The sequence below is a fragment of the Gopherus evgoodei genome, chromosome 3 (assembly GCF_007399415.2).
Source record: "Gopherus evgoodei ecotype Sinaloan lineage chromosome 3, rGopEvg1_v1.p, whole genome shotgun sequence".
NCBI lineage: Eukaryota > Metazoa > Chordata > Testudines > Testudinidae > Gopherus > Gopherus evgoodei.
Window position 1 is genome coordinate 225072525 of NC_044324.1, and position 26456 is coordinate 225098980.

A 26456-nucleotide genomic window follows, 5' to 3' on the forward strand; every position below is an offset into this window, starting at 1 on the left:
TAGTTACTGTGTCTGGCAAGCCTTTCTTTGTTTCTATTAGATCCCAAAGATTTTTTCTGCGCCACTAATATTGGTATATAAGTGAATGGAAAACCAGTGAAATGAGAGGAAAGTATTTTTGGCTATGCTATTCTTACTGTCATTTTAATCTGTTAGTGCTACTGATGATAAAACATACAGCTCCAATCTCTGCTATCTGTTATATTGCTATAAATTACTCTGGATTTACATGGATCCACAGTGCATATTTCTCTCAGACACTCCTGCTGTTTTACTGGCAATCATTAACTGGGAACCATTAGCAAAATGCAGAGTGACACTTGAGTTTTTTCATCTGGCATAACTGGAAATTATGCACAGTGTGTTTAAATAGTTAAGACCCTTTTGTAAGACCCTTTTTCAGTGTCTGTCCCACTGTCGCTAAACATCAGCTGCAGTAGAACAAAAACATTAGAAGGTAAAGGGATGGCCTAGAAAATCATATTGAGAATAGTGTCTCACCATTATGTCAGTCAGTGGTATACCCTCACCTGGATGCTGTGTTCGCTGCAGCTCCACCTTGCCTCAAAGGACAGAGCAGGTACAGAGGAGTGAGGAGAGTGGGCAGCAACCTGGGGAGAGCTCTGTGAAGAGGAGCTTAGAGGAGACAGAGAAAAGGGTACATGACAGAGGTGTAAGGAATCAGTAGCCATACAGAGAAGGCTCACCAGGGACTCCCAGAGTTGTTAGCTGCACTGTGCTGTACATCTCTCCCATATCACAGCCGGGTCAACCTCTACCCCTCGCTCATCTCACTCTCCGGTCATGTTCCACAGGACAGGGGCTGTCGGCTGGCTGCTGGGGGTAGGAAGAGAGGTGTTTTCCCACTGCAGCTCTGGGTCCCCTGTCCTCCTGCCTTCCCTTGCAGGGAGCAGAGAGAAGCCTGGCAGGGAAGGAAAGGAGCTGCCCAGGCCCTTACAGGAGCTTTCAGAGAGGACCGGGAAGAGGGGGTGGCATGGACCCAATAGCACCATGTTCCCTCCCTCCTATCAGCTGGCATTGGGTGTTACCAGATCCGCTGGCAAAGGGAGCTTGTGACTGGAATCACTAGCTCTGTATTTCAGCAAATGATGCTGTGTGCTAATTAGAAATGGGCCAAGGAGCCTTGTGTCTTGGTTTTGCAAAACCTCATTAGTCAGGTTTTATTTTTTCTAAACAAAAACCAGGCCTGGATGGGCTCTGAGGTTCATATTATCCAAACCGCCAAAGAGGAGGAATCCACTGGGTGGGATAAAGATTCCTCATGTCTCATCTCAGTTAAAGTTTTGGATCAGCTTTGGTTTTGCAGAACCAGAAATGCGGGAGATGCTGCACTGCTGTTTATTAATGGGCATAAAGCACCTTGAGCCCCTTTGTGAGAAGAGCCTGTTCATGTACCAAGAATGTTACTACTCAGTCACCTTTCTTTTCTTTCTAGCCTGGTAGCTTTTACATGCCCGTTTTTCACATGCCCTCTAGCAATTCCCTGTCCCTGCATTTTAGTCTCCTGGGGGCTGTAATACTTTAGTCTAATACAGGTTATTGGGCTCCATACAGGAGTAACTGGATAGGGTTTAGTGGCCTTTGCTAGGCAAGAGGTCAGACTAGATGACCTGGCGGTCCCTTCTGGCCTTACACTCTGACCTCGCTCTCTCCAAATAACAGATGTTGTCAATTACCACCCCGTCACATTGCCCCAGTAACAATATCAGCATCATTGACACTAATTGCACTCCCACCAGAATCCCTCTCCCAGCATCGTCCAACCCCGCCACCCCAGTTACCCAGCTCCTTACAGAAACCACTGGAACAGCTCATGTGCTAGTCAGTGTGAGGGAGAGTGTGTGAACTGACCCATTGTATTTGGGCATGGAAAGGGACAGACACACAAGCTATTGGTTTGCCATCGAACATGAAAACAAAAAATGTCAAAAGAAAAGGAGAGGTTTAAAAACCAGCAACCCTTTGTACTCAGGTAACAAAGAATTATCTGACACAGCCTCATCAAGACCCACACCATCCTCTTCATTTCAACAAGCATCCTTTTGAACTGATTGTGTAGATAAAATAAATCATAGTTTACAAAAAAAACTTGATTTTTTAAAAAAATCTTTAAGCTTCAATTTTGTGGGAAACTTGGAAACCTAGAAAGAAGAATTCCATGTAGTACAATTTTGAATAGTTCTGCTGATATTGAGGAAAGTAAAGATCAGTTTCTTTACAAGTAGTATGTTTTCCCTCCTCCATATCATAGTCATAATACCACTCCAATGACATTGCTCAAATTACCATGTGACCATTTGTGTGGAGACAGCTAAAGCAGACACTTGTTAAACTGGGAGAGATTTGAAAGGTATGCAGAATATTTTTAGACTATCCAATAGGGTAGGGAGCTGGAATTTGAGAAGACAATTCAGTACCCTGGAAAGTATTTCAAACTAACTCCTCTTTTCCACAGATTCCAAAATACGTAATACCTCTGCAAGCTTTAAAAAGTTTTCCATGCCCTCAGTTTTTCAGTGTAGAAAATTGCTTTTATTCAACCCGCCGCCAGAGTTGCAGTCCCATGTTCTCATTCTGAACTTCTGCTTCTTTAATCTTCTCCCTTGATCTTTCACACATTTTTCTGCATTCAGGTTCATTGTTCTGCATGGAACACCTCTGATGAGTCCAGATTCAGCTTTGATCCACATGAATCAAAATTAGGTTGTTGAGTGTGAATAGCTGCTAGAAGTGTTTCTACTGAAACATCTGAAGAGTCCTCTAATACCTGTTGTTTGGAGATAGGTCTTGGACTGATTAGACTGTCTCAGAAGCAGTCATGGTTAGTGGAGACTTAGCGAAGGGGCCTAAGAGAGGCAAAGAAGAGACTGTTCTTCATAGCACAGTATTATCAGCTGTTCTAAGTATTCCTATAGTTCCATACTCCATGGCATTCTGCCTTCTTTTAAGAGATTGAATCAAGCATGGTGAGCTAGGGAGCCTTCATTAAGGACAGACTCAGGGTACGTCTACACTACGGGATTATTCCGATTTTACATAAACCGGTTTTGTAAAACAGATTGTATAAAGTCGAGTGCACGTGGCCGCACTAAGGACAGTAATTCGGCAGTGTGCGTCCGTGGTCCGAGGCTAGCGTCGATTTCTGGAGTGTTGCACTGTGGGTAGCTATCCCATAGTTCCCGCAGTCTCCCCCACCCATTGGAATTCTGGGTTGAGATCCCAATGCATGATGGTGCAAAAACAGTGTCACGGGTGATTCTGGGTAAATGTCGTCACTCAATCCTTCCTCCATGAAAGCAACGGCAGACAATCATTTTGTGCCCTTTTTCCCTGGATTGCCCTGGCAGACGCCATAGCACGGCAACCATGGAGCCTGTTTTGCCTTTTGTCACTGTCCCTGTATGTGTACTGGATGCCGCTGACAGAGGCGATACTGCAGCGCTATACAGCAGCATTCATTTGCTTTTGCATGATAGCAGAGATGGTTACCAGTTGTTCTGTACCATCTGCTGCTATTATGGGTGCCCCTGGCTGAGGTCGGCCGGGGGCGCAAAGGCAAAAATGGGAATGACTCCCCGAGTCAATCCCTCCTTTATGGTATCTAAAAATAGAGTCAGTCCTGCCTAGAATATGGGGCAAGTGTACTAGAGAACCAGTGTATCAGAGAACCAGAGAGCACAGCTGCTCCGTTTCAGATCCCGTAGAAATGATGAGCTACATGCCATTCACGGGGAGTGCCCCTGCAACAACCTCACCCATTGCTTCCCTCCTCCCCCAACCTTCCTGGGCTACCGTGGCAGTGTCCCCCCCATTTGTGTCATGAAGTTATAAAGAATGCAGGAATAAGAAACAGTGACTTGTTAGTGAGATAAAATGAGGGGGAGGCAGTCTCCAGCTGCTATGATAGTCCAGGCAGGACATTAAGCAGTGTAGGGGAGAGGAGCCCAGCATCCCGCTGCTATGATAGTCCAGGCAGTACAGAATCTTTTCTTTACACATGAAAGAGAGGGCGCTGATGGAGCTCAGCCCCCAGTTGCTATGATGAAGACGGTTACCAGCCATTCTGTACCATCTACTGGGAATGACCGGGAATCATTCCTATTTTTACCCAGGTGCCCCCGGCCAGCCTCACCTGAGGCCAGCCAGGAGTACTCAGCAGCTATCAAGCATATTGTACCGTCTGCCACCGGGGAAGGAAGAGAAGCGGATACTGCTTTTTACTGCTGCGGCATCGCATCTACCAGCAGCATTTAGTACACATAGGGTGACATTAAAAAAAAGTCAAGAAACGATTTTTTTCCCTTTTCTTTCACGTAGGGGAGGAGGGAGTAAATTGACGAGCTATACCCTGAACCATGCCAGACAATGTGCTTGAACCTACAGGCACTGGGAGCTCAGCAAGAATGCAAATACTTTTCGGAGACTGCTGGGGACTGTGGGATAGCTGGAGTCCTCAGTACCCTCCTCCCTCCCTCCCTCCACGAGTGTCCATTTGATTCTTTGGCTTTCCGTTACGCTTGTCACGCAGCACTGTGTAGCTTGGAGATTTTTTTCAAACGCTTTGGCATTTTGTCTTCTGTAACGGAGCTCTGATAGAACAGATTTGTCTCCCCATACAGTGATCAGATCCAGTATCTCCCGTACGGTCCATGCTGGAGCTCTTTTTGGATTTGGGACTGCATCGCCACCCGTGTTGATCAGAGCTCCACGCTGGGCAAAAAGGAAATGAAATTCAAAAGTTCGCGGGGCTTTTCCTGTCTACCTGGCCACTGCATCCGAGTTCAGATTGCTTTCCAGAGCGGTCACAATGGTGCACTGTGGGATACCGCCTGGAGGCCAATACCATCGATTTGCGGCCACACTATCCCTAATCCGATATGGTAATACCGATTTCAGCGCTACTCCTCTTGTCGGGGAGGAGTACAGAAACCGGTTTAAAGAGCCCTTTATATCGATATAAAGGGCCTCATAGTGTGGATGGGTGTGGCGTTAAATCGGTTTAACACTGCTAAAATCGGTTTAAACGCGTAGTGTAGACCAGGCCTCACAAATTGCAGGTTACATCCTAAGGACCTGGTTGCTCCAGGATGCCTTGTGTCTCCTGTGTCAGAATGTCTCCACTGTTCCCTCCACCCCTTATTATGGGCTGGGCCAACTAGGCACAATTGACATTCAAGAGAACATGACCAAAACTAGTCCAGCTACATAAAACTAATGACGCGGGTGCTCATACAGAACCCCTCAGTGCAAGGGAGCAATCAGGAGTCCCGTTGGGTCCCAGAAGGGCTGACAAAACTACATGTATTTTACTGAGCTACAAAATAGAAAATTCTGCTTTTTGTGGGTATGTCTGTTCTGATTTATTTGAAATATGTTCTTTGTGATTCATAGTGCATGCCCTAAATATCACTTACAACTTTTCTATGCCTGTGAGGCTCCAGGTGCACACCAGAGGAAAACGGCTGTGCTCTATAGCAGCGTGGTGGACTGGAGACCAGAGGGCAAATGCACAGTGCTGTGTCCGATTCAGATGACTTGTAATGAAAAGCTAAGCCTTTTTTTCTAACCATCATTACTTACATAGAGGCAAAATACAGAACATAAAGTGTCTAGCCTAATAACAATCTTTCATATATTAAAAACTGCAACTGGATATTCACAGAACAATGCCTAATCATTTCCATTCTTAATACAAAAATACAGTGCCTTAATGTTTCTTGAATGTGCCATATCAATTACAATAATCTCATTTAATTGGGCCTGTGGCCACTGCTTGATTAATAGCTAAGTAAGCAAAGTATCAACAATAGGAATAATTAAACAAAATAGTGCTCATCCCTTTAATGCCACTGCATGGTCAGTTTCCTCCAGTAAAAGCAATTGTTTGGCAAGGTCACTAAACAGGATGCATCACTTCCTGGCCAGGAGTTAGTGTCTCAATATTAGGGAGAAAATAAAGTTAGTGGGTAAGTGATGAGGGGGGAGAGGGGTTGGTTATGCCTTGGCATAGAATCATAGAAATGTCAGGCTGGAAGGGACCTTGCAAGGTCATCAAGTCCAGCCCCTGTGCTGAGACAGGACCAAGCAAACATAGACAGAAACCCCCACCCTGACAGGGGTTGTGCCACCTGCTCTAAAAACCTCCAGTGTTTTGAGGAATGCAGTCACTTTCTGCCAAGATTTTCGCTGAGCTGAAAACCCTATTTTTCATTGCGAACCAAGTTTTGGTAGAAAAATTTCGACCAGCTATATCAGTAAGAAATGTAATCCAGAGCCATGCCTTGAGCTGTTGATGGAACAGTTAAATAGGGCCTTTTATTGAAACAGGAGATGCTTTACTTTAAAGGCAAAAAAAAAAAAGCTGGAGTACACAAAATTATTGAGCTTAGTCAGACTAGACAGGGTGGCCTGGTACTTCAGGAGGAATTTATAAAGCTAGATGTTTGGGCAAGATGGTGTCAAGCAGAAATACAGCATAGCAAGGTACTGCACAGTGGAATAACCATCTGAGCAAGTCATACTCGGAAGAGTTCTAACTTAATTGCAAGCACTCAGGAAAAATACATCAGCCTGGCATGATAGTTCAATGCAAACTTCTGCTCAGTGTTGATCAGAAAGCCAGGAGGTTAATAGGGTTTCTTAAGAAAGGATGTAGAGTGAGGCTGACAAGATTATAAAGCCAATAAATAAATTGATGCCCTCACTTTGGGCACCCCATCTCAGAAAGGAGATAGCAGAAATAGGAAACAGCCAGAGGAAGGCAAAGGAAATCATTAGAGGCTTGGAAAGACTTTAGGATGAGGAAAGACTTTGTAACGATAGGGGTTTTGATCCAGCAAATGGAGCATGCAGAACCCCATAGAAATCAGTGGACAGACATCCAGCCACCCATGTGGAATAACTCGCAGGATCAGGTCTTAAGCCTATTTAGCTTAGGGAAGAGGACTCAGGAGAGACAGAGAAGAGATGTATAAAATTCCATTACAAAAATCCTTCATTAAGAGCAAGGTAAGGTTGCAAGCTGAAGCACTCAGAACTCAGGGAATGACATCATGAAAAGTAGGCAGTGTTGTTGTAGCCTTGTCAGTCTCAGATATTAGAGAGACAAGGGAGTGAGGTAATATCTTTTACTGGACCAACTTCTGTTGGCGAGCGAGACAAGATTTCAAGCTTACACAAAGCTCTTCTTCAGTTCTGGGACCCGTACTCATGACACGTCTACACTTAAAATGATGCATGGATGCAGCTGCACTAATGCAGCTGTGCCGCTGTAGTGCTTAAGTGAATGTGCTCCTATGCCATTGGGCAGACTTCTCCCATCAACAGTTATTCCACATCCCCAAGAGGCAGTATCCATGTTGGTGGGAGAAGCCCTCTCGCTGACATAGTGCTGTCTACGCTGGCGCTTAGGCTGGTGTAACTGCATCACTTAGGGGTGTGAACATGTAGTTATACCAAAGTAATTCTGTAGCATAGGCCAGAGCACTGAGTATATTTCCCAGACCTGAAGAAGCATTCGTGTAAGCACGAAAGCTTGGCTTGCTCACCAACAGAAGTCAGTCCATCATGTTGTGAAAAGTGTCAGCACAACCTTAATTCTGCCCTCTTACGTGTGTGCATTACAATACAGCTTTTTCCCTACAAGACCCCTGTCTGATTTCCTGGGCAGTCAATGTGGCAGGGCTGTGTGGAGAATACGGAGGCAAGCGTAAGTACAAAGGCTATAGCTATCTCAGTCTTGCCTCTTGTATCTTGCCTTTATGCCATCTGATGAAATGTCTTTGTGTCTTTGCTTTGGCTTCATCCTTGTGGTAGTGCAAATCAAATGCACATATGCACCCATGCAACTGGCTTTTCGATATGATTTCTTTTAGGCATAAGTTGGCAATTGCCATGCTTGCCACATGTGAGTGAGTGAGTACAAATACATATCCAGTAGCTATACAGCTTGTCAAGAGGCAAATTATAGCATTTAGCCACTAGCCTTCAGAGCGAATACATCATAGCTCTGAGACAGGAGCATGCCTTAGCCAGCTCTCCAGCATGCACTCTGTATATCCATTAGGATGGTGCAGCCTGCATCCCTCGTCATGCCCACCTAGCTCCACGGGCCATTGCAGCGAACCAGGACCCAACTCCCACATTAGGAGGTAGTTTCTGACCCCAGGTACACAAGGGGGAAATTCCTGGGCTTCTTCAGTCGTGGGGACTACAATTGTCCCTGGCTTTTGCATGGGATGTGCTGTAGGGAGGGAAGGCACCAGCATAAAGGACATGCACAACTAAGTACAGAGCATCCCGGAGTGAGGCCCTCCAGCCTTGATCCTGCACCGTGGAAGTCAATGGGATCTATGCCATTAACTTCAGGGAGTGCAGAATTGGGCCCATTATAAATGTACAACATTGCTGCATAACTGGTGCTTGCTGTGCTTGTAAATGGCTACAGACCACTGCATTTCCTTTGGAAGGCATTGGTGTCTGCGAACAAACGGCACTATGTCAGAGCTGAGCACCTTTGGAAGGCATTGGTGTCTGCAAACAAACGGCACTATGTCAGAGCTAAGCACCTTTGGAAGGCATTGGTGACTGCGAACAAACGGCACTATGTCAGAGCTAAGCACCTTTGGAAGGCACTGGTGTCTGCGAACAAACGGCACTATGTCAGAGCTAAGCACCTTTGGAAGGCACTGGTGTCTGCGAACAAACGGCACTATGTCAGAGCTATGCACCTTTGGAAGGCACTGGTGTCTGCGAACAAACGGCACTATGTCAGAGCTAAGCACCTTTGGAAGGCACTGGTGTCTGCGAACAAACGGCACTATGTCAGAGCTAAGCACATTTGGAAGGCACTGGTGTCTGCGAACAAACGGCACTATGTCAGAGCTAAGCACCTTTGGAAGGCACTGGTGTCTGCGAACAAACGGCACTATGTCAGAGCTAAGCACCTTTGGAAGGCACTGGTGTCTGCGAACAAACGGCACTATGTCAGAGCTAAGCACCTTTGGAAGGCACTGGTGTCTGCGAACAAACGGCACTATGTCAGAGCTAAGCACCTTTGGAAGGCACTGGTGTCTGCGAACAAACGGCACTATGTCAGAGCTAAGCACCTTTGGAAGGCACTGGTGTCTGCGAACAAACGGCACTTTGTCAGAGCTAAGCACCTTTGGAAGGCACTGGTGTCTGCGAACAAACGGCACTATGTCAGAGCTAAGCACCTTTGGAAGGCACTGGTGTCTGCGAACAAACGGCACTATGTCAGAGCTAAGCACCTTTGGAAGGCACTAGTGTCTGCGAACAAACGGCACTATGTCAGAGCTAAGCACCTTTGGAAGGCACTAGTGTCTGCGAACAAACGGCACTATGTCAGAGCTAAGCACCTTTGGAAGGCACTAGTGTCTGCGAACAAACGGCACTATGTCAGAGCTAAGCACCTTTGGAAGGCACTAGTGTCTGCAAACAAACGGCACTATGTCAGAGCTAAGCACCTTTGGAAGGCACTAGTGTCTGCGAACAAACGGCACTATGTCAGAGCTAAGCACCTTTGGAAGGCATTGGTGTCTGCGAACAAACGGCACTATGTCAGAGCTAAGCACCTTTGGAAGGCACTGGTGTCTGCGAACAAACGGCACTATGTCAGAGCTAAGCACCTTTGGAAGGCACTGGTGTCTGCGAACAAACGGCACTATGTCAGAGCTAAGCACCTTTGGAAGGCACTGGTGTCTGCGAACAAACGGCACTATGTCAGAGCTAAGCACCTTTGGAAGGCACTAGTGTCTGCGAACAAACGGCACTATGTCAGAGCTAAGCACCTTTGGAAGGCACTAGTGTCTGCGAACAAACGGCACTATGTCAGAGCTAAGCACCTTTGGAAGGCATTGGTGTCTGCGAACAAACGGCACTATGTCAGAGCTAAGCACCTTTGGAAGGCACTAGTGTCTGCGAACAAACGGCACTATGTCAGAGCTAAGCACCTTTGGAAGGCACTGGTGTCTGCAAACAAACGGCCCTATGTCAGAGCTAAGCACCTTTGGAAGGCACTGGTGTCTGCGAACAAATGGCACTATGTCAGAGCTAAGCACCTTTGGATGTATTCATCTTAAATAGGCAACATTCCAGAGTTTTTAGTAGGGGCTTCGCTAACTGGTGTAACCTAATGAAATACCCACTGAAGTCCATGAGGTCTAAAAAGATTCCTGCCCTGGAGTGTGGATCTGTCTGGTCTGAGGAGGAACTCCAGGTAATTTGACCTACAGGCCAGGCAATGCCTCTGCAGGGTGATATGGACAGCAGCTCTCCTGTTGCATACCGCAGTGCACTGTGTAGAAAGGATAACAGACCACCAGGAGAGATCATGAAGTCTCCTTTGTGTTATAGTTCACAGAAGTGTGGCTAGAGCTGTTCAGATATTTGCAAAACCCTGATGTGTGACTGTTCTCACTGCAAAGCCCATCTTTCCTCCTACGAAGTTCAATAGGAACTCAACATGAGCAAGAATGGCAGAGAAATTAACACCATAACATCAAATTGAGCTCAGACCTCTTCCCTTGGCTGGGCTGTTTCTAGAGTTCCTCCCCTAGGACTGCTCAGCATATACTCTAGATCCTCTCTCCATTGGTGTAATAAATATTCACCTGACTCAGTGAGTCAGCAGAACCAACTTATCCCTACCCCATGGGACCACCATCTGTAAGCAGCCTGTTAGACACCTCTCCAGATCAGTGGTTCTCAATCTGCAGCCCAGTCAGCACACAACTGTGTCCCATATGACATCCCCAGGGCCATACAGGCAGTATATATATTGTGTGGCTTGGCCCGCATAACACATAGAGAGTTGCATATGCAGCCCACAATGGTAAATAGGTTGAGAACCACTACTCCAGCCAAACCCACATCCAGGGAATGCTGTCTGGTTTGCTCTCACCCAGGAGAGCCAACTCCCAGAGACTCATGCAGCTGCAATGGACCTGTCATATGAGTGCTACATTATTGTACAGCAATGGTCCAAGATACTGCATCCTGTGGAAGCACTTTTTACAGCCTCTTGAGAGATGATGGTAGATTCTTGTAGTATTTGTTTTCTATAAGGAGGATGCCATAAGCCAGTGAATGACTCCTATACAATGGAGGTGCCCAGGAGCTAGTTCTCAGGAAAAGAAAAGGCCTGAGGAGGTGGGGAAACTGCCAGCTTCAGGCAAGGGAAAGTGTACATGGGGGAAGAGGTCAAGAAGTGTTTTGTCTAGGGTCCTCAAACTCTTGCAGGGAGCTTTGGGAGGTGGGATCTGGGTCCAGTCTCTAGGGAGTATGTTTACACTGCAAGCAAAGGTGTGATAGCACCATGGATGGGCATACCTGGGCTAACTTTACTCTAGTGAGCAGGGATAATAAGGGTAGTGTCGATATGGTAGCATGGGCTAGCTGCCTGAGTCCCTGGCAAGCTTGTACTGGGGCAGCTAGCCCATGCTGAAGCCCATGCCACCACATACGCCCTGCTATAGCTAGATTAAAGCTAGTTCAGGTTTAGCCAGCCATGCTACTGTCCCACTTTCATCTGCAATGGAGACGTACCTTTGATGCCAAGCTGTTATCTAGATCAGCTTGTCAGGAGCTCCATTCTCCAATAGGAAGGGACTTGCAGTGACACTAGGGTAGCCCTTTCCAAGGCAACTTACTTTATTGCCACCTGACTAACTGCTTTTCTTTTTGCTTTACAGACACCTTTGCCAGCAAAGTGGCAGCTACGCAGGATCAATATGCTGATGCCTCAATTGGGAACGTTACTGGGAGCAATGCTGTGAATGTTTTCCTGGGGATTGGCGTGGCCTGGTCCATCGCTGCCATCTACCACGCAGCCAATGGGGAAGTGTTCCACGTCTCCCCCGGCACCTTGGCTTTCTCCGTCACCCTCTTCACCATTTTTGCTTTTATCAGTGTGGGCGTGCTGCTTTACCGGCGGAGACCGGAGATTGGAGGTGAGCTGGGTGGGCCGCGGACTGCCAAGCTTCTGACAACATCCCTTTTTGTGCTCCTTTGGCTCTTATACATATTGTTCTCATCTCTGGAAGCCTACTGCCACATAAAGGGCTTCTAAAGGAACAATCAGAGATAGTAAATATATTGCTAGAGATCTATATGTATCTATATAGAAAGCTATATAGATAAAGATAGAGACAAAATATTGTGTATAATGAACAGAGGAAAAAGAAAAGACATTTGCCATGTTCACTTACCTGCTGATGGAATGCAGCTTGGAGCATTCTCTGTACTAGGTAGGAGTAAGAATTCAGCAAGATTCTTAACCAAGGGTTGCAGCATATTAAAGGAGGTACGGATGCAGGGCCACCTTTGCAAGTCTACCTACAAGAGCGTATGATACTGACTTTATTGTTGCTCCCACCCTGCCCCTTGGGGAGGATTGATCTGAAATGTAATTTGGGCTTTTCAGTAATGCCGGGGCCAGAATAGCTGTTAAGAAGCCAAGTGGTGAGGGAAGGCAAGGAATAGGGGACTTCATGACTTTCTTACAAAAGTTTATTTGCCTTGATATATTGAGGACATGCAGATCTGTCCCCACTGAATGAAAACAAGAGCCTGGACTGAAGAAGGAAGTCCAGGGGTTCAAGAGCTTTCTACGAATAGGATGGAAACCCCACTGCTGTTCTTGCTTGGATGCCCAATTTATTATTCAGTTGTTAAGAGTGTTGACATGCTGAGAGTCACAAGAACAGTGTGAGCCATTTCCTTATTTTTTGGCTGTATTATGATCATCATGGCCTGTCCCCTACCCTGCAGACAAAATCAGCGAGCCCACTCATCCCATACTTCCCCGCTGTGCCTTGCAGGCACTTGTCCAAACCTTGTCTCAAGTCCCTGTTTTAGTTCTGACAGAATCTTGGGGGCTTTACTTTGTTGCTGTCCATTCCTTGCCCAGCCCCTAGTACGTTGCTCCCATCTCATATTCCTGACTGGGAATGCTGTTGTGGTCCTTGTAACACTTTGCATGAATGAAGTAACCCGTATCTGTATATAGCATTGTGTAGCAATAGTCCATTCAGCAGTGTGGATCTGATGTTGAAGAAATGAGTGAGTTTTCTTTTCACCCAGGTTTGGTTTTGAGTTTGTTTTTTTTTCTTAATGTGATAAGGGGAAGTGACTAACCCTTTAGCTCTCTGCACAGGGGTTTTTAAGAAGCAATAACAAAGAACTGTGCAGCTGTAAATGCTAAAGGGAAGAATCTGTGCAAAACGCATCATAAAGTCTTGTAAAGTGAAATCCTGGCTCCATTAAGTCAATGGCAAAATTCCCGTTGACTTCAGTGGGGCAGGAATTTACCCATATGGGGTGACCCAGAGCTCACTGAAGTCAATGCAAATACATTCATGACTTCAATAGGTTCTGCATCATGTCCATAAAGGTTAACTTACCATTTTAAGGGCCAGAGCCTGCCACCCTTGCCCATGCAGCATAGAACTTTGTCCCACTACTAGTCGCTTTGAACACAGCGGGGTTAAGTACCAGTCAGCCTGGGCATGAGTGGCAGCACCAGCCCCTGAATAAGCAAACCACGCCTGGGTTTTGTAAGCATCATTTTTCCGAGTGTGGCTATTTTACATCTTCTGTGGCTGCAACAGATGTCAGATATTGTCAGTGTTTGTGGCTGTAGAACCCCCATGCTCCATTTCTGTTCTCCTGTTCACCATCTCTGAGGGTTAGCTACAGCCCTGTGTGTGAACATTAAGCCAGAGGTGACTGGCAGGACTTTACAACTGCATCTCATCTAGAGTTACTTGAGGACTGAAGAAGTCAATGGTGGGGTTGGAGGAATGTAATGTCTCCAAGATCTCCAGTGGTCAAAGCGTTCTCACCAGATACAGGATGAATCTTGCATTGTCCAGCAGCGATTGCATTTAACACTAGGAATTACTATGGTGGTTAATCTGTTGTGCACCACAACAGTGTGCTTGGCTCTGTACAATGCACAGCTGGCAAGACAGTTCCCACCCTGGAGATGTTGTCATGTCGAAGACAGACATTGTCAGAGGTCCTAGAGGAAGGAGCTACCCTAGCTGATCTGGTTTTCCCTTCGTTTTCATCCACTGTATAACCCTTTCATTTTCCATTTGTGTTCCCCGTGGACACAATGGCTCTGCAGGAGGGATTAGAACCAGGAGAGGATGGGGCCTGACACATTGGGATTGAGGGGGTCATTCTATGCACACTTAGCATCAGGGAAGGACCTCTAAGAAGAGATTGGAAACGGAGTCATGGCTGGCATTGCTCACAGAGCAAAGGGATCAGCAGGGATACAAGCAGGGTAGGCAGGATCCCAGAACTACGCCAGGACTGAGTTCAGCAGAGCCTTGAAGCTAAGGACAGGAAGGTTTGAACTCGTGATGATGAGCAAGGAGTGCTGCATGGAGGACAAGGCAGAGGATCTGGTTGTGACACTGGTGGGAGCAATATGGGTAGCGGAGAGGAGCAGGGTTGCAGGATTCAGTGGGACTATGGGCACGGAAAGAAGGGGCGGGATATTGAGAGGCTGTGGCTGTCAGCCTGAGTCATGTATTGAGTTTGAACTTTAGTCCCTGAGCTGGCAAAGGGGTCTGCCCACATGGACTCTCAAATCTCAGGCTGCCATCTGGGGTGTGGTCACTCAGCAGGAGATTTTGCCCTTCCCTTCTATGGATGCACCATGATGGAGCTGGGGAATCTGAGGACCTTTCTCCCTCGCTTGGGCTCCCTGAGTCCCTCAGAATTGTTGTCCCTTCACTCAGAGAGGCACAGGAGCACCTCCTCCCCAAGGAGTGCACAGTGCCCCAAAGGGAGCAGGAAGGAGGCAGATGATGGCTCTGACCCCCTCCCCCACCCCCATATGCACCAGGCAGCAGAGTTGTCCAATGTACCAAGGGACCTGCTGCCTCAGTGTTCCTGGGAGGAAAGCTGCTTACGGGACTCAGAGCAGGTCTGCACGACCCATTTCCTGTACACTGTGCTTTCCAAAAGCCCTGCCCCCAAAGCCCATACTTCCCGGTCCACTTCCACCTGTGACGTTATCATCCCTCGGTATAGAAGTGCCAGGGCAGGGTCAGTCCTAGCCCTTGTGACTGAGTGCACCACACAGCTGCGCTCAAGAGCAGGAAAGCATTTCCGCACAGAGCAGGTGATGATTTCACGGCCAATGTTCCCACCCAATCCTACTCCACAAGTCACCCCGTGATTTCAGTGGGCCAAGCTGGGTAGCAAGAGGCGACAAGGCATAAGGAAGTGTGGCAGCATGGGTCCCTAAAGGATTGTTTTATGAAGACAAATGAAAAGCAAGAAGTTTGGGGTGACAGCGCAGTGGTCTTAGTAGTCTTTATACCTCACATTTGATTCCCCTAAGCTCAAAATAGTATAGATACTTTGATATGTTCACATTTAAAAATGACGGAAAATAAAAGCACAAGCAAGTGGCTTATAAATAACTGGCCCAAATCCTCAGCTGGTGTGAATCAGCTTCTCTCCATTGACCCCAAGGGAGTGATGGCAATTCACATCTGATGAAAAGCTTTCCTTGTATATTATGAATGAAATATCTAAAAGAGGAGCTGCAGGGCTACTACTTTGCATTAGCATTACTAGCTATTTTTTTCCTTTCCCACTCTTTCCTTGTCCCTAAATCACAGCCGGCATGTCCCTTAGTAGCATCTTCTGATCCAGCGGAAGGGCATGTCTGACATTGGTTACCCGGTTGGCCGAGGAAGGAGGTGGTGGTGAAATTTTGCACTCATTTCAAACAAGCTGTGGAAGGTTTTAATTATCTTGTTGTGCATTTTCATCTAGGACTACACTAATTTTTTTTCTTGTAAACTCTTTTTTCACTTTAAAAGAGAGTGGGTGTTTTTTCTTTTAATTTTTATTTTTGGGGCAGGGTGGCGGGAAAGGGCATTAGAACCTGATTCTGGTTGTTCAGGATTATGATTGCCTTTGTGTACAATGATTTCATTTCATTTGTTTGGGTTCATTAATTTTTATGTGTGTGTATTGTCCACAGCCATAGGCAGCGAGTACACTGATTGTGATGATCCTTATCAGTAGTGCACAGCCACACAGGCAAATAAAGTTTCTAATTGTTTCAGATTGACACGGTAGTGCGGCTGCATATTCTCTACGGGACACGTTTCCTCTCATTGTCTCTCCTCATTCTTTCTGTTTATTGCTTTTCTTCATGTGTATCTTTCATTGACTAGGAAAAACCAGTGAACACCTAAGAAGAGTCAGTAGCAAATGTCAGCTGTTGTAGCCACAGAGGCAAACACTATTCTGAACCTAATGCAGCCTCTGCTCTGAGATGTAGCCATGCTTTTCCATTCCATGCCCCATTGGATCTCTCATTTCCCATCTTCCATTCCCATTGCTGCAGCATGTGGCCAGCCCAGTGTGCTATCACCCCTGTGCATTTGGAAACCTATTCTCTGTTGACATGCAAGAGATTTAGGTAACTCCCAGTACAGACAGTCAGAGTTATGCATGGAAACCTCCTAAGCATTACGATTAGACCCTTTAAGGTTACATACTGCCCTTTATCTGTGCTAGGCCTGCCATCAATGTCAACCATTTCAGTGTCAGTGGGATTGCATATATGCCTCGGGCTATGTCTACACATAAACTGCTGCAGCTGCGCCACTGTGGTGCTTCAGTGAAGATGATATCAAGGCCAACAGGAGAGCTTCTCCGGTCTGCTTAGGTACTCCACCTCCCCAAGAGGCGGTAGCTAGGTCGACAGGAGACTTGGGCTATCTACAGCAGGGGTTATATCGGATTAACTGCAGCGCTCGAGTGTGGATTTTATACTGACCTGATTTCCTAGTGTAGACCATCTTTCACTTACACAGGCCCTATTCCTGCTCCCATGTAGGTCAGTGCTGGGAACAGGATTGGGCCCTTAGTTAACAAGCAGCAATGTGGCAGTTAAGTTGCTACAGGTCAAGTTGTCCGCTCTGGTGTCAGTTTCAACATACACACATTTGCACACAGAATGAGTTTGACCCACAAAAATGGGTGTAACCCTTGCCCTTCCTTGTGCATGTAAACAGCCTGCTGCATTCTTATGACCTGCTGTGGGTTGGCATGTGTCCAACCTGTTCCCGCTAACTTATGCTCTTACAGTCAGGGCTGGTTGCTAAGGTGAAGGTGCAATGACAGAGGCTGGGGTAGGCTGGCTGAATGTCTTTTTATCTGTCTTGCATTAACAAAACATTCTGTAATATTAGAGAGTAAAGGTTAAAGTAATGTGCTTTATGAGGCTAGACCCTGTCCTGCCTGTGGAGAGTCCCTGTGCAGGGCGTTCTATAGATAGTTACAAAAACACTGCTGAAGTCTGTGGCTGAGGGAATTGACATCCATATGTGCAGACAGATTATTGCCCATTCTGGAGTCTCACCTGGGACTCCCCTAGCCTTAAATGAGAGTTGTTTCAGGCCCTTGGAACTCAGCTCTGAGCCTGCTCCATAATGTACATGAGACAGTGAGGATACAGCCTATCAAGAGCGTTGGAGCCTTCCCAAAAGAGGTGGGGCCCGGGCCCGGGCCCCCACCCCAGGCCCTGCCACTGCCCATCCTCTTCCCCCGGAGGCCTTGTCCCACCCTGGCCAAGCCAGAAGCCGGAGTGGTGTAAAAGCAGCCCCCTGCTCATGTCCCTACCCCCTGGATCCCCCACCCGGGCAGATGTGGGGTCCGTGGCTCCCCACAGCTGCCTGCATGGCTCTCCCTGACCCAGCTCCACCTGGGGGCAGGGTCTCAGAGCCGCAGCCCGGCCATGGTAAGAGCCACGCAGACAACTGAGAGGAGCTGTGATGGACCCTCTACCTGCCTGTGGTGGGGGGATCTCCTGAGAGCAGCCCTTGGCCCATATCCCTGCCCCCAAGCCTCCCATGCAGGGCAGCTGGAGGGTCTGTGGCTCCCCACAGCTGCCCACACAGCTCTTACCATGGCCCAGCTGCAGCTCCGAGGCCCCATCCCTGTCTGGAGACAGAGCCACACAGGCAGCTGTGGGGAGCCGGCATGGAGTCACGGACCCTCCACCTGTCCTAGGCCAAGCGGGGAGTCCGGTGGGGCGGGGACACAGGCTAGGGGCTGCTCTCCGCCGTCCTGCACTGCCCACCTCCTGGAATTTCAATAAGGCTCCCCACAGCTGCCTGGGCTCCCCAGACAGGCTCCACGCTGGCTTGGCCTGGGGATGGGGCCTCAGGGGAAAGAGGAGGGGAAGGAGGCAAGATCCGCCCTGGATGGGTCAGGCTATACCCCCTGTTTCTGGCACCAGGGCTGCCCCTTCTTTCATCCTCAAAGGGATGCTTCCAGCTCTGCCTGTGAAGCCGCATTTCCCACTCAGACCTCATTCTCTAGCAAATAACCCTTCTCTTCTGCCCTCCAACACCGATTGAGGCTTAGCTACGGGATGGACATACATGCAGGGTCTTGTAGCCAGCATTTAGCGCCTGTCGTTAACACAGCACAAAGTTCTCTAGTTTCTGTGACAATGGCCATGAGTGTTTCATTTGAGTAAAGTACAATGTGATGAGGTGGCTGCCCCACACATGGTTGAAAGGCGTTAAGATGGCCAGGCAGGCCAATTAGCTCCACTTGGTGAACCTGGAGGAAGAGCCAGGGAGCATGTTACTAATTAGAAGTAGGCCCAGCTGAGCAGGAACAGGTGGGATCAGGATAAAGCCCTGTGAGCAGTGAGCAGCCCAAGGGCTGCAGGAAGGCACTGGAGTAGTTGCAGTTATTGCCTGTAGTGGAGGGCATTGAGAGGCTGGAAAGCCAAGAGAGCTGGGGAAGACAGATGAGTAGGAAGCCTCTCAGGGAACCAACAACAAGGGATGAGACCATGCAGAGGCCTTGGTTGATTGTTTTAGGGTCCCTGGGCTGGAACCCAGTATAGAGGGTGGGCCTGCATTCCCTTACCAGCCACTGAGGCAGTGGCACTATGGAGCAGTGAGATGGAAGACTGCCTAGGATTGCTAGGGGGGAAGGACTTCAAATTTCCCCAAGGGTAAAACTGTAATGACCTGGTCAGAGGGCCAAGCCACAAAGAGGAGACTGAGTTCCTGTAGTGAGAGGGGCCACAGAGTGAGACAGAATGGGGGAAAGACACTGCCAGAAGGGGAGTGTAATGCCAGCCAGAAGGAGATGCTGCTAGTGGTGAGTCCTGTGCCATATATGTAAATAGCAGAGTTTAGTAAATAACTTCTGTAAGTAAAGAAATTGCAAAGTCTAAAATTCAAAAGAGTAAAAAGCTAAGCAAAATAATAAAGAAAGGGAGGCATTGGGACTTTTTCCCCTTGAGTAGCTCCTCCAGGCCGAATCTGGATCAGGCCCTAGAAGAATCACAGGGACAGAGTCTCATCAGTTTGCATAAATCAATTTTGGAATCTATGGAAGGATTTCTCGCCTAATTCAAATGTTCTGAACCAACAGTTCAGTCCAAACAAGACTCTCTAGGCACTATGGCATCATCTTCAAGAGCCAGGGCTTTTCTCTTCCTCTCCCATGCTGTGAGATACTCCAGGAATGAGATTCACTCACACTGTACTAAAATGGAGTGAGTTAATCCATAAGACAGGACAGCTCCAATGAGATATCAGTGAGGGATGCTATATGGGATATTTTCCAGGAAGATACCCTGACAGAGATTTGTGTTTTCCATTAGCACCCAGGAAACTGAAACAGTACCTTCACCTCTTCGTTGCTAAAGATAGTCATGTAAGTTACAAGTAAAACTGCATTTCATCCACTTAATTTCTACTCTGTAATTGTAGTTAATCAATAAATCCTCTGTGTACCAAGCTACTGCTGCAAGTCCGTCCCCTTCCTTTAAGCCGAATGTTAGCTTCACACACACATTCAGGTTTATCCTGCTTGACTTACTTAAATGACGTGTTGTATCCTTTAATGCAAAGGCCTAAATTAGCACTGGGAGGGCTCTCCCAGCTAATCTGTCTAAATGCTTTTTTTAAAAGAAACTGTATCTTGATGTAGATTTAAGATCATCTGAGACTCCACAATATGAAGACAGCTGTTCTCTGAACAACTCTACTCAGAAACTTTCCATAAGGTATGTCGTAAAAATGTGCAGCCTGTACTGTCATTTTCCAAATTCCAGTTATCATCCATTTTTTGTCTGCTTCCAAGTCAAGTTAGAAAGGCATCCCTCAAGAATCCATGGCTACAGTGGGGTGCTCTGGCATGGATACTTGTCCTACCTCAAAGGATATTCTCTTACCCTCAAGTGAGCCATCTCACATGTGGTCTACACTACATACCTATATTAGTATAACTAAGTCACTCAGGGGTATGAAAAAAGTGAGTCAGTCACCACAGCAGAGGCAGGCATTCAATTTCAAGGATATAAAAATGCCACAGAGAAGCAATAGCACATATACATATGTCACTGAATTTTGTTGCAATATTACCATTGTCTCCAGTGGCACAGATACATTAAAATTCTCAGCAATTGAGAGTGACATTCCCAGATACTGCCCTGATTACTGACCTCCCTAGTGTTGTATGCAAAAAGCAGGTGACTAAGGCAATCATATTTTCATATTTTTAATATGATTGCCAAGCTGTTTTGAAACAACGCTGGCTCTTGCCTGAGGCCTGTGAGGTACTGAGTACTTCCTACTCATTGTTCTGTCCCAACTCCTGCCAAAATCTACAGTTCATAGCAGATGCACATTACCTTTCAGGATGAGGCTCTTAATCACTTGCCAGAATTTTGAAGGTTGTTTTCCTCAGTTTATTAGCACCATATTAAAATGCACACAGGATTGTCTTCCCCCCACCCCACAAGCAATGAAGCCTGAAAGCAATGTTTCTTAACAACTTAATAATAGCATTTTTTTCAGAAGGTGATGTTATTTTAATGTAATTATTTGCTTCTTTAGAACGAACTGTTTAGTTGAAATTATTAATAAATCAGCTGGGACTTTCCTATCATCTCAATTAAACAAACAGTAAATAACTGTTCTATTTGAAGATCAGTCTAAAGGGAGTTTTGGAATATTGCTTTCTTAAGGCAATTTAGACCTTGAAAACACACAACAAATAGAATCCTCTTTATAGGATTTTTTTTTCCTTTACAAGCCTTTTATTCAGCAGCATCCTTGCCAAACACACTAGAGGATTGAAATGCTGGCTGGCTGGTTGATTTATCTGGTACATCATCCAAACATAATTGACAATCTGAAAGGTAGGGTTTATTATTTTAACTGCATTATTGCTCTCACCACATCTTAGCATCAGAAGAGTTTGTAAAAGCTGGTGCTGCACTTCATTTATCCCATTTAAAAAAATAATGGTCTCAGATGAACATTTGAGTGAGCTTTTCTGTTATTAATAGAAGCTATCCTTGGTAAAGTGGTGAAATGTCTGGAATAAACTTCATTCCTGTAAAAAAGATCCCCGGTCTAGCAACACATCACACAGCTATCAAAATAAATATAAAAGAGCTGGAGAAAAACAAAGTGGGGCCAATTCTAGCCCTCAAATGCATATCCATGCACTTCTCCCCCTTCCCGCACTAGCAGCTTCAGGCAGAGACCTCACAGAATACGGTCAGGTACCATAGACATGGGCAACCTTATAAAACCCAGATAAACAGATAATAGGCAGGGCCTGGCCCATGCAGAGAGGCTGGAAGAATTGAGGAGGCAAACCCAGTTGATCTCAGAGTTCCTGCATGTACCTTGGCCAATCCCTGCTCCTCTTCCCACCCACAGCTGTTGGCAGCATGGCTTTTTTCCATGCTGCATTGGCTGATGGGGTTTACGTAGCATCCTGGTCAGAGTGCTTTAAATTCTTCTTTCCCACAGTTTTCCCTTTTTTATTCCTGGAGCGAATGGCACATTCTCAGTGAGAGAGGGGGTTGTGGAATAATACAGGTCTTAGCATTCCAGCATTGTCACCCAGATGCTTACACCCTCTTTCAGCTTCATGCACAAAAAGACCTGCTGTCACAGGCCTTCCTCTCGTACCTAAACCCAACAGAGTCCATAGTCCCTGTCTAACAAAAATAACCCACAGAGAATTTTTGCAGAATTTGGCTGAAGTTCAAAGCCTGGAATAAAGTCAGGAATATTGAGGCCTGAGAAGCCAGTATTTCACAGCTACTCTATCTTCTACAGGACGGTTCATCACTTAGTGGGCCAGGGCTCTGGTTCTCTTCTCCTTATACCCTAGCTTAACAGGTTCCAGAGAGCCACAGCATTAACAAACACCCCAGGGAAGTACACTGAGTCCCTGCATGGACTTTCAGTCTGGTCACTGAGGCCTTAGTAATGCCTCCATTGGAACCCACACTACTAGCATCCTTGGCCTTTCCTCCCTTCCAGGTGGCTATCACCTCTCTGAACCATCAGTTCAGTTAATACAGCACCTCTTCTACCCACAAGGTTGTCCTCAGGCTCAACAGTGCTGCTCCTCAAACATGGCCCTTTCGGCATAGAGAATTATCCATCCAGCCTCCAAAGGTTCAGGGAGAGGAGAAACTCAGTGCTAGGGATAGTTATTCCAAGAAGAGAAATTCTCAAGACACAACACATTTTGTTCTCTGTAGGCTTTGGCACCAGGAAATATGAGAGAGATTCTTTACAGAAATACAAGGAATCTGTTTGTCCTCCCTAAATGCTGAATGAGGATGTATGCTGCAAAATTGCTTTGTCCTTTTGAAAACTAACTTCCCCAGGTATGACTGATGAGTCAATTGTATTCTTGCAAAATTCAACTTACGCTACAGTAAATACAAGCCCAATTCTAACCTCTTAAGGACTTGTGCTTGCCCCAAATAGCACTGTAGACACTGAAATACTAAGCACCTCCCTGAGAATTGTAGCATAGATCTACAAGAAGTGGGATTTTCCATTTTTAAGCAGAGTTAGCAGGATAGAATGGACATGGCTTCACTTAGGCTGCACCCAGGGGGCATTATGGGCTCCTACAGGTCTATCTGTAGAGTCCCGCTGAGACCCAGCCCTTGCCCCATGCAATTCAACATCTTTATGACATCGTTAGGGAAAACTCAAGTACATCATGGCCAAAAAAGCCAGCACTATGCAGACAGCTCCACGTCACTTTTACGTCAGGCACATAAAGCATCATTTCAGTTATCCATAGCGTGGCTGAGATCAGTAACTGGCTGGAGCTGAGCCAGGGATATAATGAGGTGATGCTGGTGGCAAGAAGGAGGCACCCTGAAGAATTCACCATCTCTGTAAAGACACCCTGCCTCCGGATCTTTAAACAGGCCTCAGCCTCAGGTTCCTGCTGTAGTCCTTGCTGCTTCTGGACACCCAACAACTACAGCCATGAGACCCATTTTAATCTACAACTCTAGAGAAGATTGGGCCCCCTGAAGACTGATTCCCCCTTACCATGGTGAATTCCAGTCCTAATTGTGATTATTCTCGTTTACCTCTTTGTGGGTAAAATTACAATAAATAGTTCACAGAGCAGACAAATAAAATCATGCTGGCAAATCAGTAATAGACACCATTTTAGTGGCTTCTGTACCATGGCCTCTCTCCCTACAAGTCTTAGGACTATGTGTATCACCAGTAAATTCTGGACAGGTCAACCATGAGTTACATTGAATTGCTTTTTCTGGTACCCTTTGAGCAAAAGGCCATGTGTCTTTCAGTACTTTTGTATATACACCATTCAAAAGAGCAGTGTGATCCGTTTTCCAAATCTGATGCACTGGATTATTACAAAGCTATGGTGCTGTTTTAGCTGGCAGTGGGATATTTCCAGTTTCAGCTATTACTCAGAGGGAAAGATGGCAACTCATTGTCTACTCATTAGCTGTTTTTCACTCCATGCCAGGGCCTGTTGGAGTTGTAAATGCCAAACAGAGCACCCCCACTACTAATCCTGTGATGTGGGTGTTCCATAAAGCCCTGGCAGTCAGGACTATGAGGCTGATTCAAAGCCCTTGGAAGTCAATTGAAATCAGTGGAAAAATTTCTATGGGCTTTGGATTACATCTTTCAATACATTTCCTTATTCTTACCAGGAAGCTATGCATCCTCCAAACACACTTCTTTGCTTGGCATCTTAGACACACCAGCAATCTGCTGTTATTAAATCCAGTGGGCTTTATGAAGATGTATTATAACTTGGTCCCTGATTTTTAAAGTTCTTCCCTAAATTCAGTCCAGCCTGCACTGGGGGTGGGAAGGAGAGGTTTTCCTATCATCAGTAGCTACAAACTATTGTCATGGCTGATCGTGCATGGCAGTATCTCCAGTGTCCCACTGTTGTCTCTTAAGAGTCCCTTCTTAGGAAGGTCTGAAATGCTGTGTGAAGATATTGCTTGGTTGGACATTTTTAATTAAAAAGGCAACCCAGTTTGATGCACTGTGCCAATACAAAGCACTGGTTGTTACCATTGGAGAAGTTACCCAGAAAGACAAAAGATGGCTGAAAATTTACTCAAAGCAATTACTCTCTCTTTTCAATCTGATCACATCCCTTTGGAAGAGATTAATATTCACACAATGGCACTGACCGAAGCCACACTGCTAAAACAATGCGTCCATTTGAATGCAAATCTACTTTGAGATGGTAAGGAAGTGGGAAAGTGAGATGCCGCAGTTCACAAATCTTAACATTAGCCTGTAATTTAAGTATTTAAGGAAATGAAAGCTAATTATCAAATTCCTAATTACATTCATCCTGCTGTTTCTTTTAGGGGAATGTTATCAGTTTGACCTACCGTTTGAATGTAGGGTTATCTAGGAGGTTGCTAGCGCTAGCAGGACTCCGGGTGCTGAGTGTATCTCAATACCTTTCTAAAGATTATTACTTTTTGGTCACCCTTTTTTCCCATATTAATTAAACCCCACAACAGTCTAGCTATCCCTGTTCCTCTCCAAGGCTCAAAATCAGGCAGTTCTTGCCAAGCTACTGTGTGCTAATTCTGAGCTATTGCCAAGTGGTTTGACCACAAGGGTTGTATTGCCACAATGCTAATCCAACTTGGCAATTGTTGGCCTCTCATTCTTCTCTACAAAGTGCCTCTTCCTACACCTTGTAACAGGGTGAGCTCTTTTTCACAATATTCTCCTGTGGTTTGATGGTGTGAGGCCAGGCTTCCTCCCACTTCATACAATTGACATTCATTGACCTGTTTGAAACACACACTCAGAAGTGAATACCTCCTCTTATAGACCATTCTCTTTTCTCTGTGGACCTGAAGTCAATGGGTTTTGGATCAGACTTTTATCAGGATCTAATTCAAAGACCTAACCTCTTGCTAGGTCAAACCAAAAGTTCTTTCTGTCTCAAGTTTGTAGAAATGAAGCAAAACTCTCACAACCTTCACAGTATGAGAAGAGAACATGGGCACAGCAAGCCCTGCTGCTAGTTCAGATAGCGTAGTGTTGCTTCCAAAAGAATTCTTCTGTCATGTTAATGTGCATCCCTTTTATTGTGTTTTTAACTCTTTCATGAATTAGATTGTTGAATGTTAAACATATCTGCTCCATTTCCCCAACTGTCAAATGCCACAGCTAGTCTGGTTAACTGGCCCTATCGGGCTCTATGTTTACGCAGAAAGTTAAACTAGTTAACTGTAGGCCAGGGGAAGGCAACCTATGGCACGGGTGCCGAAGGCGGCACACGAGCTGATTTTCAGTGGCACTCACACTGCCCGGGTCCTGGCCACCAGTCTGGGGAGCTCTGCATTTTAATTTAATTTTAAATGAAGCTTCTTAAACATTTTAAAAACCTTATTTACTTTACACACAACAATAGTTTAGTTATATATTATAGACTTATAGAAAGAGACCTTCTAAAAACGTTAAAATGTATTACTGGTACGCGAAACCTTAAATCAGAGTGAATAAATGAAGATTTGGCACAGCACTTCTGAAAGGTTGCCGACCCCTGCTGTAGGTTTTAAAGTCAATGGATATTTTTCAAAAAGATCTAAACTAGGAATTATTTTGGGGAAGTTCTATGGCCTGTGTTATACAGGAGTCCCTGCCAGATGATCACAATGCTACCCTGTGGCCTTGGAATCTATGAACTTGTCTCACAATATCATGGCCTGTTCTTTGTGCTAAAAGCCTTTTAAACTTGCCAGAGTTTATCTGTCTCCTAAAATAGAGAGAATTTGAAAGAAGCCAGTTCCTATACTTTAGTGCTAAGAAGAAGTTTAATGCATTACTGATGGGAGCAGAAGATAATGTAATTCTTATGCGGAGGCCTTCAGCTTGAGCGAATCGCTCCATTTCCGTACATTTAAAGCTCACAAAACATCATAGCTTTGCACAAAGCTCAAAAACAAGACAGGTCTTTTTTCTTTATCTCCTGTCCTGTCTTCTTTTTTGCCCCAAATAAACTGGAATGTTTTTCCCCACTTTATTTCGAAGCAGAGGAGTAACATATAGAAAAGA

The 26456-nt window shown here is 46.0% G+C and overlaps 1 protein-coding gene across 15 annotated transcripts in view; it reads left to right on the plus strand.

Moving 5' to 3' along the window:
- Positions 1–25689, plus strand: part of SLC8A1 (solute carrier family 8 member A1) — a 337151-nt gene extending 311462 nt beyond the window's left edge. For 8 of the 15 annotated variants that reach the window (XM_030558294.1, XM_030558298.1, XM_030558296.1 and 5 more), the window contains 2 exons: positions 11733–11990; positions 20038–25689. In XM_030558294.1, the coding sequence (XP_030414154.1) occupies positions 11733–11990; positions 20038–20291 (512 nt within the window). In that variant the 3' untranslated portion in view covers positions 20292–25689. Of the gene's footprint in view, positions 1–11732; positions 16140–20037 lie in introns of those variants that run through there. The other 7 variants (XM_030558301.1, XM_030558306.1, XM_030558304.1 and 4 more) reach the window with 1 other exon arrangement.
- The last annotated feature ends 767 nt before the right edge of the window (positions 25690–26456 follow it).